General features: G+C 48.0%; 1 protein-coding gene across 1 annotated transcript in view; it reads right to left on the reverse strand.

Annotated features, from left to right (window-relative positions):
- Positions 1 to 16,662: 16,662 nt before the first annotated feature.
- Positions 16,663 to 20,892, reverse strand: part of LOC106591118 (serine palmitoyltransferase 3) — a 100,126-nt gene continuing 95,896 nt past the window's right edge. Inside the window, exon 12 of the mRNA XM_045710244.2 lies at positions 16,663 to 19,360. Coding sequence (XP_045566200.1) covers positions 19,214 to 19,360 — 147 coding nt within the window. The 3' untranslated portion in view covers positions 16,663 to 19,213. The remainder of the gene's footprint in view (positions 19,361 to 20,892) is intronic.

The raw sequence follows: 20,892 nt of genomic DNA on the forward strand, positions 1-20,892 counted from the left end.
GTTGTGTGTGTCTCTTTATGTAGTGTTGTCTCTCTTTACTGTAGTGTTGTGTCTCTCTCTCTTTACTGTAGTGTTGTGTCTCTCTCTCTTTATGTAGTGTTGTGTCTCTCTCTCTTTATGTAGTGTTGTGGTGTCTCTATGTAGTGTTGTGTTGTCTCTCTCTTTATGTAGTGTTGTGGTGTCTCTCTTTATGTAGTGTTGTGGTGTCTCTCTTTATGTAGTGTTGTGGTGTCTCTCTTTATGTAGTGTTGTGTCTCTCTCTCTATGTAGTGTTGTGGTCTCTCTCTTTATGTAGTGTTGTCTCTCTTTATGTAGTGTTGTGTCTCTCTCTCTTTACGTAGTGTTGTCTCTCCCTCTTTATGTAGTGTTGTGTCTCTCTCTCTTTATGTAGTGTTGTGGCGTCTCTCTCTTTATGTAGTGTTGTGGCGTCTCTCTCTTTACGTAGTGTTGTGTTGTCTCTCTTTATGTAGTGTTGTGTTGTCTCTCTCTTTATGTAGTGTTGTGGCGTCTCTCTCTTTATGTAGTGTTGTGGCGTCTCTCTCTTTATGTAGTGTTGTGTCTCTCTCTCTTTATGTAGTGTTGTGTCTCTCTCTTTATGTAGTGTTGTGGTGTCTCTCTTTATGTAGTGTAGTGTTGTGGAGTCTCTATGTATTGTTGTGTTGTCTCTCTCTTTATGTAGTGTTGTGGTGTCTCTCTCTTTATGTAGTGTTGTGTTGTCTCTCTCTTTATGTAGTGTTGTGTTGTCTCTCTCTTTATGTAGTGTTGTGGTGTCTCTCTTTATGTAGTGTTGTGGTGTCTCTCTTTATGTAGTGTTGTGGTGTCTCTCTTTATGTAGTGTTGTGTCTCTCTCTCTATGTAGTGTTGTGGTCTCTCTCTTTATGTAGTGTTGGTCTCTCTTTATGTAGTGTTGTGTCTCTCTCTCTTTACGTAGTGTTGTCTCTCCCTCTTTATGTAGTGTTGTGTCTCTCTCTCTTTATGTAGTGTTGTGGCGTCTCTCTCTTTATGTAGTGTTGTGGCGTCTCTCTCTTTACGTAGTGTTGTGTTGTCTCTCTTTATGTAGTGTTGTGTTGTCTCTCTCTTTATGTAGTGTTGTGGCGTCTCTCTCTTTATGTAGTGTTGTGGCGTCTCTCTCTTTATGTAGTGTTGTGTCTCTCTCTCTTTATGTAGTGTTGTGTCTCTCTCTTTATGTAGTGTTGTGGTGTCTCTCTTTATGTAGTGTAGTGTTGTGGAGTCTCTATGTATTGTTGTGTTGTCTCTCTCTTTATGTAGTGTTGTGTTGTCTCTCTCTTTATGTAGTGTTGTGGTGTCTCTCTTTATGTAGTGTTGTGGTGTCTCTCTTTATGTAGTGTTGTGGTCTCTCTCTCTTTATGTAGTGTTGTGTCTCTCTCTCTTTATGTAGTGTTGTGTCTCTCTCTCTTTATGTAGTGTTGTGTCTCTCTCTCTTTATGTAGTGTTGTGGTGTCTCTCTCTTTATGTAGTGTTGTGTCTCTCTCTCTTTATGTAGTGTTGTGTCTCTCTCTCTTTATGTAGTGTTGTGTCTCTCTCTCTTTATGTAGTGTTGTGGCCGCTCTTTATGTAGTGTTGTGTCCCTCTCTTTATGTAGTGTTGTGGCGTCTTTATGTAGTGTTGTGTCTCTCTCTCTTTATGTAGTGTTGTGTCTCTCTCTCTTTATGTAGTGTTGTGGCGTCTTTATGTAGTGTTGTGTCTCTCTCTCTTTATGTAGTGTTGTGTCTCTCTCTCTTTATGTAGTGTTGTGTCCCTCTCTTTATGTAGTGTTGTGGCGTCTTTATGTAGTGTTGTGTCCCTCTCTTTATGTAGTGTTGTGTCCCTCTCTTTATGTAGTGTTGTGTCTCCTCTCTTTATGTAGTGTTGTGGCGTCTTTATGTAGTGTTGTGTCCCTCTCTTTATGTAGTGTTGTGGCGTCTTTATGTAGTGTTGTGTCCCTCTCTTTATGTAGTGTTGGTGTCCCTCTCTTTATGTAGTGTTGTGTCCCTCTCTTTATGTAGTGTTTTGGCGTCTTTATGTAGTGTTGTGTCCCTCTCTTTATGTAGTGTAGTGTCTCTCTCTCTTTATGTAGTGTCTCTCTCTCTTTATGTAGTGTTGTGTCTCTCTCTCTTTATGTAGTGTTGCGTGTCTCTCTCTCTTTATGTAGTGTTGTGGAGTCTTTATGTAGTGTTGTGTCCCTCTCTTTATGTAGTGTTGTGGCGTCTCTTGTCGTGATCTGTGTTTTGTACTACATTTTTAATCTCAGTCCCTGCAGGAGGCCTTTTTCCTCTTAATTGACTTGCCGAGTTAAATAACAAAACATCAGAAAAGGTCAACCAGTGAAGAACAAACACCATTGTAAATACAACCCATATTTATGCTTATTTATTCCCCCTTTTGTACTTTAACTATTTGCACGTTGTTACAACACTGCATATAGACACAATATAACTCTTGAAATGTCTCTATTCCTTTGAAACTGTCGTGCGTGTAATGTTTAATATTAATTTCAGATTCTTCCGGTTATTTCACTCGCTTGAGCAATGTAAACAAATGTTTCCCATGCCAATAAATCCCTTTGAATTTATTTGGGAGAATGTGAGCCAGAAAACAAGAGAGCGAGAGAGTGTTACCAAAAATACCTCAACATCATCTGCAAATTGAACGGCAACAAAATATGTATGTGGCCTGAAAATTACCGCAGCTGCCTGCCAAATATGAATCTGTGGGCCGTTAGCAGGACCTGTTTTGAACAGATGTAAGCCATCTATAAATCACAAAGCTTTCTGCTTGGATCTCTTTGTTGCTACGCTGTATCCAGTTGTTAGATCATTTCTGCTTTTCGCTAAAGTTTTATATTCTGTATTGTAATTTCCTCCTCCATGCCAAACTGAGACGAGACGTGACCTGACGTGACCTGACGTGACCTGACGTGACCTGACGTGACCGACTGTCTGTCTGTCTGTCTGTGTGTGTGTGTTACTTACTGATTCATTTGTTCTGCATCCTCCAGCAGTGCCTGGTGAACATCTTCAGACCGAATGGCAAAAGAACACTCCTGCGCTTGTCTGGATTAGAAGCTCCCCACATCAACACACCTCAACACACATCAACACACCTCAACACACCTCAACACACATCAACACACCTCAACACATCAACACACCTCAACACATCAACACACCTCAACACACCAACACACCTCAACACACCTCAACACACATCAACACACATCAACACACCTCAAAATATATCAACACACCTCAACACACCTCAACACACCTCAACACACATCAACACACCTCAACACACCTCAAAATATATCAACACACATCAACACACCTCAACACATCAACACACCTCAACACACCTCAACACATCAACACACATCAACACACATCCACACACCTCAACACACATCAACACATCAACACACCTCAACACACATCAACACACCTCAACACACCTCAACACACATCAACACACCTCAACACACATCAACACACCTCAACACACCTCAAAATATATCAACACACATCAACACACCTCAACACATCAACACACCTCAACACATCAACACACCTCAACACACATCAACACACCTCAACACACATCAACACACCTCAACACATCAACACACCTCAACACACATCAACACACCTCAACACACATCAACACACCTCAACACATCAACACACCTCAACACATCAACACACCTCAACACACATCAACACACATCAACACACCAACACACCAACACACATCAAAATATATCAACACACCTCAACACATCAACACACATCAACACATCAACACATCAACACACCTCAAACACACCATCAACACACCTCAACACACATCAACACACCTCAACACATCAACACATCTCAACAGACCAACACACATCAACACACCTCAACACACCTCAACACACCTCAACACATCAACACACCTCAACACATCAACACACCTCAACACATCAACACACCTCAACACACATCAACACATCAACACACCTCAACACACCAACACACATCAAAATATATCAACACACCTCAACACATCAACACACATCAACACATCAACACACATCAACACATCAACACACATCAACACATCAACAGACCTCAAAATATATCAACACACATCAACACACCTCAACACACATCAACACACCTCAACACATCAACACATCTCAACAGACCAACACACATCAACACACACCAACACACATCAACACACCTCAACACACCTCAACACATCAACACACCTCAACACACCAACACACCTCAACACACCTCAACACATCAACACACCTCAACACATCAACACACCTCAACACATCAACAGACCTCAAAATATATCAACACACATCAACACACCTCAACACACATCAACACACCTCAACACATCAACACATCTCAACAGACCAACACACATCAACACACACCAACACACATCAACACACATCAACACACAACAACACCTCAACACACCTCAACACACCAACACACCTCAACACACCAACACACCTCAACACATCAACACACCTCAACACATCAACACACCTCAACACATATGATGTGCGCCGGAAGGTAGGGCTGCCGTCTTATCCGCTCTCAACCAATCATTCTATTTTGTTGTTCGTTGTTGGTAACTTGTTTTGTACATAATGTTGCTGCTACCGAGCAGGTTGAGAGCTTCAACTTCCTTGGTGTCCACATCATTAACAAACTAACATGGACTAAGCACACCAAGACAGTCATGAAGAGGGGCACGACAAAACCTATTTCCCCTTCAGGAGACTGAAAAGATTTGTCATGGGTCCTCAGATCCTCAAAAGGTTCTACTATCGGAGTATCCTGATGGGTTGCATCACTGCCTGGTTCGGCAACTGCTCGGCCTCCGAATGCAAGGCACAACAGAGGGTAGTGTGAACGGCCCAGTACATCACCGGGGCCATGCTTCCTGCCATTCAGGACCACTATACCAGGCGGTGTCAGAGGAAGGCCCTAAAAATTGTCAAAGACTCCAGCCACCTCAGTCATAGGCTGTTCTCTCTGCTACCGCACGGCAAGCTGTACCGGAGCGCCAAGTCTAGGTCCAAGAGGCTTCTAAACGCCTAAGCCCACAGTCCCTTGATCGGCCACTTGAGAAAGGCGATAATGTGTTTCTGGGATGACGACATTCAGGTTTTTCCCGGGCTCTGAGCGCCCATGGACGACGTAGGAAGTGTCACGTTAGAGCAGAGATCCTTTGTAAAAGATAGAGATGGCAAAGAAGTTCCAGAAATGGTCAGACAGGCCACTTCCTGTAAAGGAATCTCTCAGGTTTTGACCTGCCATTTGAGTTCTGTTATACTCACAGACACCATTCAAACAGTTTTAGAAACTTTAGGGTGTTTTCTATCCATATATAATAAGTATATGCATATTCTAGTTACTGGGTAGGATTAGTAAGCATATTAAATCGGGTACGTTTTTTATCCAGCCGTGAAAATACTGCCCCCTAGCCATAAGAGGTTAAGTTTGCTGACGACACAATAGTGGTAGACCTGATCACCAACAACGATGAGATATCAACCTCTCCCTCAATGTGAGCAAGACAAAGGAGCTGATCGTGGACTATAGGAAAAGGAGGGCCAAACAGCCCCCCATTAACATCGACGGGGCTGTAGTGGAGCGGGTCGAGAGTTTCAAGTTCCTTGGTGTCCACATCACCAACGAACTATCATGGTCCAAACACACCAACACAGTTGTGAAGAAGGTACGACAAAACCTTTTCCCCTCAGGAGACTGAAAAGATTTGGCATGGGTCCCAAAAAATTCTACAGCTGCACCATCGAGAGCATCCTGACTGGTTGCATCACCGCCTGGTATGTTAACTGCTCGGCATCTGACCGTAAGGCGCTACAGTGGGTAGTGTATACGGACCAGTGCATCACTGGGGCCAAGCTTCCTGCTGTCCAGGACCTATATACTCGGCGGTGTCAGAGGAAAGTCCCAAAAATTGTCAAAGTCTCCAATCACCCTAGTCATAGACTGTTCTCTCTGCTACCACATGGAAAGCACTACCAGAGCGCCAAGTCTAGGACCAAAAGGCTCCTTAACAGCTTCTACCCCCAAGCCATAAGACTCCTGAACAACTAATCAAATTAAATTAATCTAATGGCCACCGGACTATTTACATCGAACCCTCCCGCACATATGTTTTGTACACTGCTGCTACTCGCTGTTTATTGTCTATCGCATTGTCACTTCACCCCTACCTACATGTACATATTACCTCGAATAACACTGTACCCCCGCACATTGACTCGGTACCGGTACCCCCTGCATATACAGTTGAAGTTGGAAGTTTACATGCACCTTAGCCAAATACATTTAAACTCAGTTTTTCACAATTCTTGACATTTAATCCTAGTAAAAATTCCCTGTTTTAGGTCAGTTAGGATCACCACTTTATTTTAAGAATTTTGACCCTTTCCTCCTGACAGAGCTGGTGTTACTGAGTCAGGTTTGTAGGCCTCCTTGCTCGCACAATGCTTTTTCAGTTCTGCTCACAAATTTTCTATGGGATTGAGGTCAGGGCTTTGTGATGGCCACTCCAGTACCTTGACTTTGTTGTCCTTAAGCCATTTTGCCACAACTTTGGAAGTATACTTGGGGTCATTGTCCATTTGGAAGACCCATTTGCGACCAACGAGTTTTAATTACTCATAAGTAAACATTTCACGTCAAGGTCTACACCTGTTGTATTCGGCGCATGTGACAAATAACATTTGATGTGATTTGAATAGTATAAAACTGAGAGTGTGTGTGTGTGGTGTGTGTGTGTGTGTGTGTGTGAGACAGCCAGCCACGGAGGGAGATGGAGGAAACACTGCCGACTTGTGAAGCGTGCTGGCGGCGACCGCAGCAACAGAACGAGGAAACTAAAAAGTCAACAGAGACCAACGTATGAAGACAGACAGGCATATTAACTGGACCGGAGAGAAGTGAGGACGGAGGAGGATAAGGGGATGGGGGAAGAGAGAGAGAGAGAGAGAGAGAGAGAGAGAGAGAGAGAGAGGGGAGGGTAAGGAGAGAGAGAGAGAAGGAGAGAAGGGAGGGTAAGGAGAGAGAGGAGAAGGAGAGAGAGACAGGGAGAGAAGGGAGGGTAAGGAGAGAGAGGAGAAGGAGAGAGAGACAGGGAGAGAAGGGAGGGTAAGGAGAGAGAGGAGGAGGAGAGAGAGACAGGGAGAGAAGGGAGGGTAAGGAGAGAGAGGAGAAGGAGAGAGAGACAGGGAGAGAAGGGAGGGTAAGGAGAGAGAGGAGAAGGAGAGAGAGAGAGAAGGAGAGAGAGGAGAAGGAGAGAGAGAGAAGGAGAGAGAGGAGAAGGAGAGAGAGGAGAAGGAGAGAAGGGAGGGTAAGGAGAGAGAGGAGAAGGAGAGAGAGACAGGGAGAGAAGGGAGGGTAAGGAGAGAGAGGAGAAGGAGAGAGAGACAGGGAGAGAAGGGAGGGTAAGGAGAGAGAGGAGAAGGAGAGAGAGAGACAGGGAGAGAAGGGAGGGTAAGGAGAGAGAGGAGAAGGAGAGAGAGAGACAGGGAGAAAAGGGAGGGTAAGGAGAGAGAGAGAGAGAAGGGAGGGTAAAGCGGAGAACTCCTCCTCTCCCTGTAGCAGAACTCAGAACCCAAATTATTGTTTTTCAGCTTCGTTTGATGAGAATGCCTTTCAAGTCTCTGGGGATATTCAAAACATGTGTTCTGGAAGACACATTTAGTCTGCGGTACCAAATGACCCCTACCCCCTATATAGTGCACTACTTTTGACCATATCCCTGAGGGGCCCTGATTCACTTTAAAGAGACATAGGGTGTCATTAGGAACGCAGACTTTTCTTCCACATCTATCCTCATAAGGAAAGAGTTTGATGTCGACTCAGGTGAAATGAATAGCCAACTAGAGGAAGACGGCGCAGGGGCTGACAACATCTACAGGGCATTTAACTCGTGGTCGTTAAGGTCAATACAGATTATCCCCAAATAAGAACAGGGTATTTAGCTAATAAGGGATGAAAATTAGAAGGAAGGAAGATCATGGTTTGTCCTTCAGTCTGAAACACTATACAGTGACCCAGACCCCAGACCCTAGACCCAGACCCTAGACCCAGACCCTAGACCCAGACCCTAGACCCAGACCCTAGACCCAGACCCTAGACCCAGACTCTAGACCATAAAACCATGGCCTGGCACGACTCCAAAACCATCATTAAGTTTGCAGACGACACAACAGTGGTTGGCCTGATCACCGACAACGATGAGACAGCCTATAGGGAGGAGGTCAGAAACCTGGCAGTGTGGTGCCAGAATGACAACCTATCCCTAAACGTAACCAAGACTAAGGAGATGATTGTGGACTACAGGAAATGGAGGGCCGAGCATGCCCCCATTCACATCGACGGAGCTGTAGTGGAGCAGGTTGAGAGCTTCAAGTTCCTCGGTGTCCACATCAACAACAAACTAGAATGGTCCAAACACACCAAGACAGTCGTGAAGAGGGCACGACAAAGCCTATTCCCCCTCAGGAAACTAAAAAGATTTGGCATGGGTCCTGAGATCCTCAAAAGGTTCTACAGCTGCACCATCGAGAGCATCCTGACCTGTTGCATCACTGCCTGGTATGGCAATTGCTCGGCCTCTGACCGCAAGGCACTACAGAGGGTAGTGCTTAAGGCCCAGTACATCACTGGGGCCAAGCTTCCTGCCATCCAGGACCTCTACACCAGGTGGTGTCAGAGGAAGGCCCTAAAAATTGTCAAAGACCCCAGCCACCCTAGTCATAGACTGTTCTCTCTACTACCGCATGGCAAGCGGTACCGAGTGCCAAGTCTAGGACAAAAAGGCTTCTCAACAGTTTTTACCCCCAAGCCATAAGACTCCTGAACAGGTAACCAAATGGTTACCCAGACTATTTGCATTGTGTGCCCCCCCACCCAACCCCTCTTTTTACGTTGCTGCTACTCTCTGTTTATCATATATGCATAGTCACTTTAACTATACATTCATGTACATACTACCTCAATTGGGCCGACCAACCAGTGCTCCCGCACAGTGGCTAACCGGGCTATCTGCATTGTGTCCCACCCACCACCCGCCAACCCCTCTCTTACTCTACTGCTACTCTCTGTTCATCATATATGCATAGTCACTTTAACCATACCCACATGTACATACTACCTCAATAAGCCTGACTAACCGGTGTCTGTATATAGCCTCGCTACTTTTATTTTCAAATGTCTTTTTACTGTTGTTTTATTTCTTTACTTACCTACACACACACACACACTTTTTTTTTTTCGCACTATTGGTTAGAGCCTGTAAGTAAGCATTTCACTGTAAGGTCTACACCTGTTGTATTCAGCATTTCAATGTGAGGTCTACTACACCTGTTGTATTCAGCATTTCACTGTGAGGTCTACTACACCTGTTGTATTCAGCATTTCACTGTGAGGTCTACTACACCTGTTGTATTCAGCATTTCACTGTGAGGTCTACTACACCTGTTGTATTCAGCATTTCACTGTAAGGTCTACTACACCTGTTGTATTCAGCATTTCACTGTAAGGTCTACTGCACCTGTTGTATTCAGCATTTCACTGTGAGGTCTACTACACCTGTTGTATTCAGCATTTCACTGTGAGGTCTACACCTGTTGTATTCAGCATTTCACTGTAAGGTCTACTACACCTGTTGTATTCAGCATTTCACTGTAAGGTCTACTACACCTGTTGTATTCAGCATTTCACTGTGAGGTCTACTACACCTGTTGTATTCAGCATTTCACTGTGAGGTCTACTACACCTGTTGTATTCAGCATTTCACTGTGAGGTCTACTACACCTGTTGTATTCAGCATTTCACTGTGAGGTCTACCACACCTGTTGTATTCAGCATTTCACTGTAAGGTCTACTACACCTGTTGTATTCAGCATTTCACTGTAAGGTCTACACCTGTTGTATTCAGCATTTCACTGTGAGGTCTACAACACCTGTTGTATTCAGCATTTCACTGTAAGGTCTACACCTGTTGTATTCAGCATTTCACTGTAAGGTCTACACCTGTTGTATTCAGCATTTCACTGTGAGGTCTACTACACCTGTTGTATTCAGCATTTCACTGTAAGGTCTACTACACCTGTTGTATTCAGCATTTCACTGTGAGGTCTACTACACCTGTTGTATTCAGCGCATGTGACAAATAAACATTGATTTCTTTCTCTCTCCCTTTCTGTTCCTCCCTCTCTTTCCCCATCTCTCCCTCTCTCCTTTCCCTCTGCCAGCTCTGCTCAGCTAACCCATCTCAGTTTATGATAGAGACATAAAAGAAAACCTCAACACAAAACAGAACGGCTCCATTGAATAAAAACAAGAGAGTAGTTGTTTTTAGTGGTTAACAGGCAATGTGAGGAGACACAATGAGAACAAGGACAACGGGACTATGAAGTGAAATGGCACCAGCGGGCTAATGATCATCCACTGCAGGTTTAGAGGATGAGAAGAAACCAAACCCTCCCTCTCCCCACCTCTCCCTCCCCACCACTCCCCCTCCCTCCCTCCCTCCCTCCCTCCCTCCCTCCCTCCCTCCCTCCCCACCTCTCCCCCTCCCTCCCTCCCCACCACTCCCCCTCCCTCCCCACCTCTCCCCCCTCCCTCCCTCTCTCCCCCCTCCCCACCTCTCCCTCCCTCCCCACCTCTCCCCATCCCTCCCTCCATCCATCCATCCCCACCTCTTCCCCTCCCTCCTTCCCTCTCCACCTCTCTACCTCCCCACCTCTCCCCCTCTCTCCCTCCCCACCTCTCTCCCTCCCCACCTCTCTCCCTCCCTCCCTCCCCACCTCTCTCCCTCCCTCCCCACCTCTCTCCCTCCCTCCCCACCTCCCTCCCTAACCTTTCCACATACAGCAGGTTTAATGTATTAAGCTAAACTTCAGTGAAGACCCACTCAGCCCTGCAGTACACCTGGTCTGCAGCTGACTAATAAATGGGAAACTCCACAATGAACTAATCAGGTAGGGAAGTGACTGATGTAGGAAAGGAAAACAGTCCGTAGGAGAGTAAGGGTGGAGGGTACTGGTGCTGTAGAGTAAGGGTGGAGGGTACTGGTGCTGCAGAGTAAGGGTGGAGGGTACGGGCGGGTGGGTGGGGGCGGTGCTGCAGAGTAAGGGTGGAGGGTACTGGTGCTGCAGAGTAAGGGTGGAGGGTACTGGTGCTGTAGAGTAAGGGTGGAGGGTACTGGTGCTGTAGAGTAAGGGTGGAGGGTACTGGTGCTGCAGAGTAAGGGTGGAGGGTACTGGTGCTGTAGAGTAAGGGTGGAGGGTACTGGTGTTGTAGAGTAAGGGTGGAGGGTACTGGTGCTGCAGAGTAAGGGTGGAGGGTACTGGTGTTGTAGAGTAAGGGTGGAGGGTACTGGTGTTGTAGAGTAAGGGTGGAGGGTACTGGTGCTGCAGAGTAAGGGTGGAGGGTACTGGTGCTGCAGAGTAAGGGTGGAGGGTACTGGTGCTGCAGAGTAAGGGTGGAGGGTACTGGTGCTGCAGAGTAAGGGTGGAGGGTACTGGTGCTGCAGAGTAAGGGTGGAGGGTACTGGTGCTGCAGAGTAAGGGTGGAGGGTACTGGTGTTGCAGAGTAAGGGTGGAGGGTACTGGTGCTGCAGAGTAAGGGTGGAGGGTACTGGTGCTGTAGAGTAAGGGTGGAGGGTACTGGTGCTGCAGAGTAAGGGTGGAGGGTACTGGTGCTTGCAGAGTAAGGGTGGAGGGTACTGGTGCTGCAGAGTAAGGGTGGAGGGTACTGGTGCTGCAGAGTAAGGGTGGAGGGTACTGGTGTTGTAGAGTAAGGGTGGAGGGTACTGGTGCTGCAGAGTAAGGGTGGAGGGTACTGGTGCTGCAGAGTAAGGGTGGAGGGTACTGGTGTTGCAGAGTAAGGGTGGAGGGTACTGGTGCTGCAGAGTAAGGGTGGAGGGTACTGGTGTTGCAGAGTAAGGGTGGAGGGTACTGGTGCTGCAGAGTAAGGGTGGAGGGTACTGGTGCTGCAGAGTAAGGGTGGAGGGTACTGGTGTTGCAGAGTAAGGGTGGAGGGTACTGGTGCTGCAGAGTAAGGGTGGAGGGTACTGGTGCTGCAGAGTAAGGGTGGAGGGTACTGGTGCTGCAGAGTAAGGGTGGAGGGTACTGGTGCTGCAGAGTAAGGGTGGAGGGTACTGGTGCTGCAGAGTAAGGGTGGAGGGTACTGGTGCTGCAGAGTAAGGGTGGAGGGTACTGGTGCTGCAGAGTAAGGGTGGAGGGTACTGGTGCTGCAGAGTAAGGGTGGAGGGTACTGGTGCTGCAGAGTAAGGGTGGAGGGTACTGGTGTTGCAGAGTAAGGGTGGAGGGTACTGGTGCTGCAGAGTAAGGGTGGAGGGTACTGGTGTTGCAGAGTAAGGGTGGAGGGTACTGGTGTTGCAGAGTAAGGGTGGAGGGTACTGGTGCTGCAGAGTAAGGGTGGAGGGTACTGGTGCTGCAGAGTAAGGGTGGAGGGTACTGGTGCTGCAGAGTAAGGGTGGAGGGTACTGGTGCTGCAGAGTAAGGGTGGAGGGTACTGGTGCTGTCAGAGTAAGATACAGTGTTGAGCCCAGAGAAGGAGACCGGGAGGGAAGGAGAGAGGAGAGCGAGGGAAGGAAGGAGAGAGGAGAGCGAGGGAAGGAAGGAGAGAGGAGAGCGAGGGAAGGAAGGAGAGAGGAGAGCGAGGGAAGGAAGGAGAGAGGAGAGCGAAGGAAGGAGGAGAACGAGGGAAGGAAGGAGAGAGGAGAGCGAGGGAAGGAAGGAGAGAGGAGAGCGAGGGAAGGAAGGAGAGAGGAGAGCGAGGGAAGGAAGGAGAGAGGAGAGCGAGGGAAGGAAGGAGAGAGGAGAGCGAGGGAAGGAAGGAGAGAGGAGAGCGGGGGAAGGAGAGAGGAGAGCGAGGGAAGGAGAAAGAGGGAGGGAAGGAGAGCGAGGGAAGGAAGGAGAGAGGACAGCGAGGGAAGGAAGGAGAGAGGAGAGCGAGGGAAGGAAGGAGAGAGGAGAGCGAGGGAAGGAGAGAGGAGAGCGAGGGAAGGAGAGAGAGAGAGCGAGGGAAGGAAGGAGAGAGGAGAGCGAGGGAAGGAAGGAGAGAGGAGAGCGAGGGAAGGAAGGAGAGAGGAGAGCGAGGGAAGGAAGGAGAGAGGAGAGCGAGGGAAGGAAGGAGAGAGGAGAGCGAGGGAAGGAAGGAGAGAGGAGAGCGAGGGAAGGAAGGAGAGAGGAGAGCGAGGGAAGGAAGGAGAGAGGAGAGCGAGGGAAGGAGAGAGGAGAGCGAGGGAAGGAAGGAGAGAGGAGAGCGAGGGAAGGAAGGAGAGAGGAGAGCGAGGGAAGGAGAGAAGGAGAGCGAGGGAAGGAGAGAAGGAGAGCGAGGGAAGGAGAGAGGAGAGCGAGGGAAGGAGAGAGGAGAGCGAGAGGAAGGAGAGAGGAGAGCGAGGGAAGGAAGGAGAGAGGAGAGCGAGGGAAGGAAGGAGAGAGGAGAGCGAGGGAAGGAAGGAGAGAGGAGAGCGAGGGAAGGAGAGAGGAGAGCGAGGGAAGGAGAGAGAGCGAGGGAAGGAAGGAGAGAGGAGAGCGAGGGAAGGAAGGAGAGAGGAGAGCGAGGGAAGGAAGGAGAGAGGAGAGCGAGGAAAGGAAGGAGAGAGGAGAGCGAGGGAAGGAAGGAGAGAGGAGAGCGAGGGAAGGAAGGAGAGAGGAGAGCGAGGGAAGGAAGGAGAGAGGAGAGCGAGGGAAGGAAGGAGAGAGGAGAGCGAGGGAAGGAAGGAGAGAGGAGAGCGAGGGAAGGAAGGAGAGAGGAGAGCGAGGGAAGGAAGGAGAGAGGAGAGCGAGGGAAGGAAGGAGAGAGGAGAGCGAGGGAAGGAGAGAGGAGAGCGAGGGAAGGAAGGAGAGAGGAGAGCGAGGGAAGGAAGGAGAGAGGAGAGCGAGGGAAGGAAGGAGAGAGGAGAGCGAGGGAAGGAAGGAGAGAGGAGAGCGAGGGAAGGAAGGAGAGAGGAGAGCGAGGGAAGGAAGGAGAGAAGAGAGCGAGGGAAGGAAGGAGAGAGGAGAGCGAGGGAAGGAGAGAAGAGAGTGGGGGAAGGAGAGAAGAGGGGGAGGGAAGGAAGGAGAGAGGAGAGCGAGGGAAGGAAGGAGAGAGGAGAGCGAGGGAAGGAAGGAGAGAGGAGAGCGAGGGAAGGAAGGAGAGAGGAGAGCGAGGGAAGGAAGGAGAGAGGAGAGCGAGGGAAGGAAGAAGAGAGGAGAGCGAGGGAAGGAGAGAAGAGAGTGGGGGAAGGAGAGAAGAGAGGGAGGGAAGGAGAGGAGAGCGAGGGAAGGAAGGAGAGAGGAGAGCGAGGGAAGGAAGGAGAGAGGAGAGCGAGGGAAGGAAGGAGAGAGGAGAGCGAGGGAAGGAGAGAGGAGAGCGAGGGAAGGAAGGAGAGAGGAGAGCGAGGGAAGGAAGGAGAGAGGAGAGCGAGGGAAGGAAGGAGAGAGGAGAGCGAGGGAAGGAAGGAGAGAGGAGAGCGAGGGAAGGAGAGAGGAGAGCGAGGGAAGGAGAGAGGAGAGCGAGGGAAGGAGAGAGGAGAGCGAGGGAAGGAAGGAGAGAGGAGAGCGAGGGAAGGAAGGAGAGAGGAGAGCGAGGGAAGAGAGAGGAGAGCGAGGGAAGGAAGGAGAGAGGAGAGCGAGGGAAGGAAGGAGAGAGGAGAGCGAGGGAAGGAAGGAGAGAGGAGAGCGAGGGAAGGAAGGAGAGAGGAGAGCGAGGGAAGGAAGGAGAGAGGAGAGCGAGGGAAGGAAGGAGAGAGGAGAGCGAGGGAAGGAGAGAAGAGAGTGGGGGAAGGAGAGAAGAGGGGAGAGAGGAAGGAGAGGGAGAGCGAGGGAAGGAAGGAGAGAGGAGAGCGAGGGAAGGAAGGAGAGAGGAGAGCGAGGGAAGGAAGGAGAGAGGAGAGCGAGGGAAGGAAGGAGAGAGGAGAGCGAGGGAAGGAAGGAGAGAGGAGAGCGAGGGAAGGAGAGAGGAGAGCGAGGGAGAGAGAGGGAGAGGAAGGAGAGAGGAGAGCGAGGGAAGGAAGGAGAGAGGAGAGCGAGGGAAGGAAGGAGAGAGGAGAGCGAGGGAAGGAAGGAGAGAGGAGAGCGAGGGAAGGAGAGAGGAGAGCGAGGGAAGGAAGGAGAGAGGAGAGCGAGGGAAGGAAGGAGAGAGGAGAGCGAGGGAAGGAAGGAGAGAGGAGAGCGAGGGAAGGAAGGAGAGAGGAGAGCGAGGGAAGGAAGGAGAGAGGAGAGCGAGGGAAGGAGAGAAGAGAGTGGGGGAAGGAGAGCAAGAGGGAGGAGGGAAGGAGAGCGAGGGAAGGAAGGAGAGAGGAGAGCGAGGGAAGGAAGGAGAGAGGAGAGCGAGGGAAGGAGAGAGAGAGAGCTGGGGGAAGGAGAGAAGAGGGGGAGGGAAGGAGAGCGAGGGAAGGAAGGAGAGAGGAGAGCGAGGGAAGGAAGGAGAGAGGAGAGCGAGGGAAGGAAGGAGAGAGGAGAGCGAGAGAGGGATTCTGCTCCTACAGAAAGTAAACTGAGTTGAATAAGTAGATCATGTCATGGCCCCAACGGACACAGAGGTACATTCATTGATGTGTCATGACGGGTCCCTCTGTAGGTATAGCGAGTGCCTTTCCCCTCTTACACCCAGATTCTGTTATCTCAGAATTGTATTTCTGTTTAAAAGTTTAACTAAATCATTGGCCCGGCCACCATGAGCACAGACATCGATCTGGCCCTTTTCTACTGTTACGAATATAACCCCCACCTGAGGAAATTCCCTTCAGACCATGCCTACCTCGAGCATCGAGGGAGATAAGGTTGAGTAGAGACCACAGGAATCTCAGTATAAGCTAAGGTTGTAATGATTGTTGTTAACTCTGAGACTATCGATTCCGACAGAATAAGAGCAACTCTTCGATACTAATTACTAGTCTGCGGCTAGGAATTATGTACCATTGAACGCAAAGACCGACAACTGCCGAAACATCTATTCTACAAGAACATTTCTGAATGTTACTCTGAAGTATCCAGCCGAACCACGAGAGACGATCAGATTAACTTTCCAACAGAAAGACGGAAGATTTCAACAGAGATCACGACGACACACTTTGAGCGTAAATATATTTATATTGATTGCAGTTATTCCCGAATGAATGAGCGTTCATGTGCGAAGGATTAACATTTCAATTAATAATTATCAACTGTGTAGTGATTCTTGTAATTCCCGCCCTTCTCTGTACTTCCCTTTGTCCACCAAGCCGTCATGTCGGTTTAGCCCACTAGGGAACATCCACCTATCATTTCCTTGTAACCATATCTACTGTTTGTTTGTTTATGCATTTCTGTGATTATTTAGTTAGTAAATAAATGACTAAGACAATTGATGTATGGATGATTCATAGTAAAAACTGGGTTCGTGCAGATAAACAATTTACGATGTTTGGAATGAGACTAACGTGAGGTAAAGAATAATTCATTAATTCGAAGACTAATTGATCAGATGTTAAAATATCTGAAGAGTTATGTTAGGAAAATTATAACTTTGTAATCTTAAGATTTTCCTTGGTGCCCCAACTTCCTAGTTAATTACAGTTACATGGTAAGTTTAATCACGTAATAATAATTCCAAAGAATTGATTTGATAAAATCACAGTCTTCAATTTAATGATGCCAAAGATTCAACAAATGTAACATTTAACTCAGATACATTAATTAATATAACATTTATTTAAATCAGATACATTAATTAATGTAACATTTATTTAACTCAGATACATTAATGAATATAACATTTATTTAAATCAGATACATTAATTAACATAACATTTATTTAAATCAGATACATTAATTAACATAACATTTATTTAAATCAGATACATTAATTCCTTGAACAATTTAAATCGTGCCAACCAGTTAACAAAACATTCTCAGTTCCAGTGACAGCCTGGGATTATTGGTTGTCTTGTATAACGACAAGAAATGTATATGATCTCTTAATTGATATTGTAATGTGAACACATACTGCTATATACAGCATGGAGCAGCAGCCATCACCGTTGGCACTGGACTTTCCTTATGGTTGTATAAGATAGAGATGAGACCCCAATCTCTCAGCGTATTAGACCGGTAGAGATGAGACCCCACTCTCTCAGTGTATTGGACTGGTAGAGATGAGACCCCACTCTCTCTGTGTATTGGACTGGTAGAGACGAGACCCCACTCTCTCAGTGTATTAGACCGGTAGAGATGAGACCCCACTCTCTCAGTGTATTAGACTGGTAGAGATGAGACCCCACTCTCTCTGTGTATTAGACTGGTAGAGATGAGACCCCACTCTCTCTGTGTATTGGACTGGTAGAGATGAGACCCCACTCTCTCAGTGTATTAGACTGGTAGAGATGAGACCCCACTCTCTCTGTGTATTGGACTGGTAGAGATGAGACCCCACTCTCTCAGTGTATTAGACCGGTAGAGATGAGACCCCACTCTCTCAGTGTATTAGACCGGTAGAGATGAGACCCCACTCTCTCTGTGTATTGGACTGGTAGAGATGAGACCCCACTCTCTCTGTGTATTGGACTGGTAGAGATGAGACCCCACTCTCTCTGTGTATTGGACTGGTAGAGATGAGACCCCACTCTCTCAGTGTATTAGACTGGTAGAGATGAGACCCCACTCTCTCAGTGTATTGGACTGGTAGAGATGAGACCCCACTCTCTGTGTATTGGACTGGTAGAGACGAGACCCCACTCTCTCAGCGTATTGGACTGGTAGAGATGAGACCCCACTCTCTCTGTGTATTGGACTGGTAGAGATGAGACCCCACTCTCTCTGTGTATTAGACTGGTAGAGATGAGACCCCACTCTCTCTGTGTATTGGACTGGTAGAGATGAGACCCCACTCTCTCAGTGTATTGGACTGGTAGAGATGAGACCCCACTCTCTCTGTGTATTAGACCGGTAGAGATGAGACCCCACTCTCTCAGTGTATTGGACTGGTAGAGATGAGACCCCACTCTCTCAGTGTATTGGACTGGTAGAGACGAGACCCCACTCTCTCAGCGTATTGGACTGGTAGAGATGAGACCCCACTCTCTCTGTGTATTGGACTGGTAGAGATGAGACCCCACTCTCTCTGTGTATTGGACTGGTAGAGATGAGACCCCACTCTCTCTGTGTATTGGACTGGTAGAGATGAGACCCCACTCTCTCTGTGTATTAGACCGGTAGAGATGAGACCCCACTCTCTCAGTGTATTAGACCGGTAGAGATGAGACCCCACTCTCTCTGTGTATTGGACTGGTAGAGATGAGACCCCACTCTCTCTGTGTATTAGACCGGTAGAGATGAGACCCCACTCTCTCAGTGTATTAGACCGGTAGAGATGAGACCCCACTCTCTCAGTGTATTAGACCGGTAGAGATGAGACCCCACTCTCTCAGTGTATTAGACCGGTAGAGACGAGACCCCACTCTCTCAGCGTATTGGACTGGTAGAGATGAGACCCCACTCTCTCTGTGTATTGGACTGGTAGAGATGAGACCCCACTCTCTCAGCGTATTGGACTGGTAGAGATGAGACCCCACTCTCTCAGTGTATTGGACTGGTAGAGATGAGACCCCACTCTCTCTGTGTATTGGACTGGTAGAGATGAGACCCCACTCTCTCTGTGTATTGGACTGGTAGAGATGAGACCCCACTCTCTCAGCGTATTGGACTGGTAGAGATGAGACCCCACTCTCTCTGTGTATTAGACCGGTAGAGATGAGACCCCACTCTCTCTGTGTATTGGACTGGTAGAGATGAGACCCCACTCTCTCAGTGTATTGGACTGGTAGAGATGAGACCCCACTCTCTCTGTGTATTGGACTGGTAGAGATGAGACCCCACTCTCTCTGTGTATTGAGAGAGTGGGGTCTCAGGGAAGACAGAGGCCCACTCAGTATCCCAACAATCTGTCTTTGTGTGACCTGTTCACTTTCCATTATGGACTGGTACAAGACAAAATGGCGGATACTGTCTAACCCATGCTTACACCAATCCAATGCTTTTTATATTCGTGGGGTCGGAGTGCACACTTTAGGGTAAAGGACACATTATTAGGACATATGGCTATTCCCTGTTGCCATGGAACCACCATAACATTCTCTCAGTGCAAAGGTCAGGGGTCATCCTATCAGTCTATTAGCTGACTGTCCTGCTCAAAGTCTGTGTCGTCGTTGTCGTTGTCGTGTCGTCGTCGTTGTGTTGTTGTTGTGGACGAGGAGAATATTTCCTCCGGGAGAACTTCAGACACAAATCATCTCCTAACTGGTTCAGATCAAACAACACCTGGGGGGGGGAAGAGAAAATATACTGTTAGAGAGGGAGAGAAGGAAGGGGAGAGAGGGAGGGAGGTAGAAAGGGCGAGAGGGAGGGGGAGAGAGAGAGAGGGCGAGAGGGAGGGGGAGAGAGGGAGAGAGGGAGGGAGGTAGAAAGGGCGAGGGGGAGAGAGAGAGAGAAGGAGGGGGAGAGAGGGAGGGAGGTAGAAAGGGCGAGAGGGAGGGGGAGAGAGAGAGAGAGAGGGAGGGAGGGAGGGAGGGAGGGAGGGAGAGAGATAGAGAGAGAGAGGGAGAGGAAGAGGGAGGGAGAGAGAAAGGGAGAGAGAGGGAGAGAGGAGGTACAGTACATGGTGGCAGATTATCTGACCACTGTGACTGATGGAAAACACTGACTAGGTAGAGACTCAGAGAGGACAGTCTGGCTATAGAGACCGGTCGTCACAGACCAACCTGGCTGCCCAGAGAGGACAGTCTGGCTGCCCAGAGAGGACAGTCTGGCTGCCCAGAGAGGACAGTCTGGCTGCCCAGAGAGGACAGTCTGGCTGCCCAGAGAGGACAGTCTGGCTGCCCAGAGAGGACAGGCTGTGCTCACTCTGCTCCAGGGGAGAGGTAGAGACAGAGCTGCATTTCCTATTACACTGTGACAAATACTCAGACCTAAGAGAATATTTCTTACCCCAAAATGATCGTTCAGTGATAAAGAATGCAAAAACCTAAGGAAGAAATGTAGAAACCTGTCCAACCAAAATCATAGAGACCCAGAAAACCTGAGATCTTCACTATGTTGAATCACTAAACAACTAGATTCAGCTGTGGATTTCTTTAGTGGTCGAGGGCCAGAACATAATTACAAATAACTACTAGACCGTAAATTGACCGCAAGAAGCCCAAACAGACATAATATTTGACTAAAACGTAATCATTTCAAACCTTGTTTTACATTTGTATATCGTTACGTGTCTCTCTGTTGTGCGTGGAAATACTTGAACAGATTTCCCAAATGAAAATAAAAATTGAACCCCAAAAAATACAAATCTTTTTTTTTTCCCTCTCTCTCTCTCTCCGATAACCCTGCACTAAAAACAATACAGAAATACACTACGGATAAAGAAGGAACAGCACGTCAGGAAATCAGCTCAATGTAACTGAAGAATCCATAGATTCTAACCACTTCTGGGAAAATTGGAAAACTCTCAACAAACAACACAAAGAATTCACAAAATGGGACAAACACCAAAATATCCTCTGTGTCCAACGTAAAACACCAAATAATCCATGCAGAGCAGAATTAGGCCGATACCAGCTAATTATCAAAAATCCAGAAAAGAGCCGTTAAATTCTACAACCACCTAAAAGGAAGCGATTCCCAAACCTTCCGTAACAGAGCCATCACCTACAGAGAGATGAACCTGGAGAAGAGTCCCCTAAGCAAGCTGGTCCTGGGGCTCTGTTCACAAACACAAACAGACCCCACAGAGCCCCAGGACAGCAACAGAATTAGACCCAACCAAATCATGACAAAACAGAAAGATAATTACTTGA

This window comes from Salmo salar, chromosome 28 (genome assembly GCF_965601325.2).
Source record: "Salmo salar chromosome 28, fSalSal1, whole genome shotgun sequence".
NCBI classification, from domain to species: Eukaryota; Metazoa; Chordata; class Actinopteri; order Salmoniformes; family Salmonidae; genus Salmo; species Salmo salar.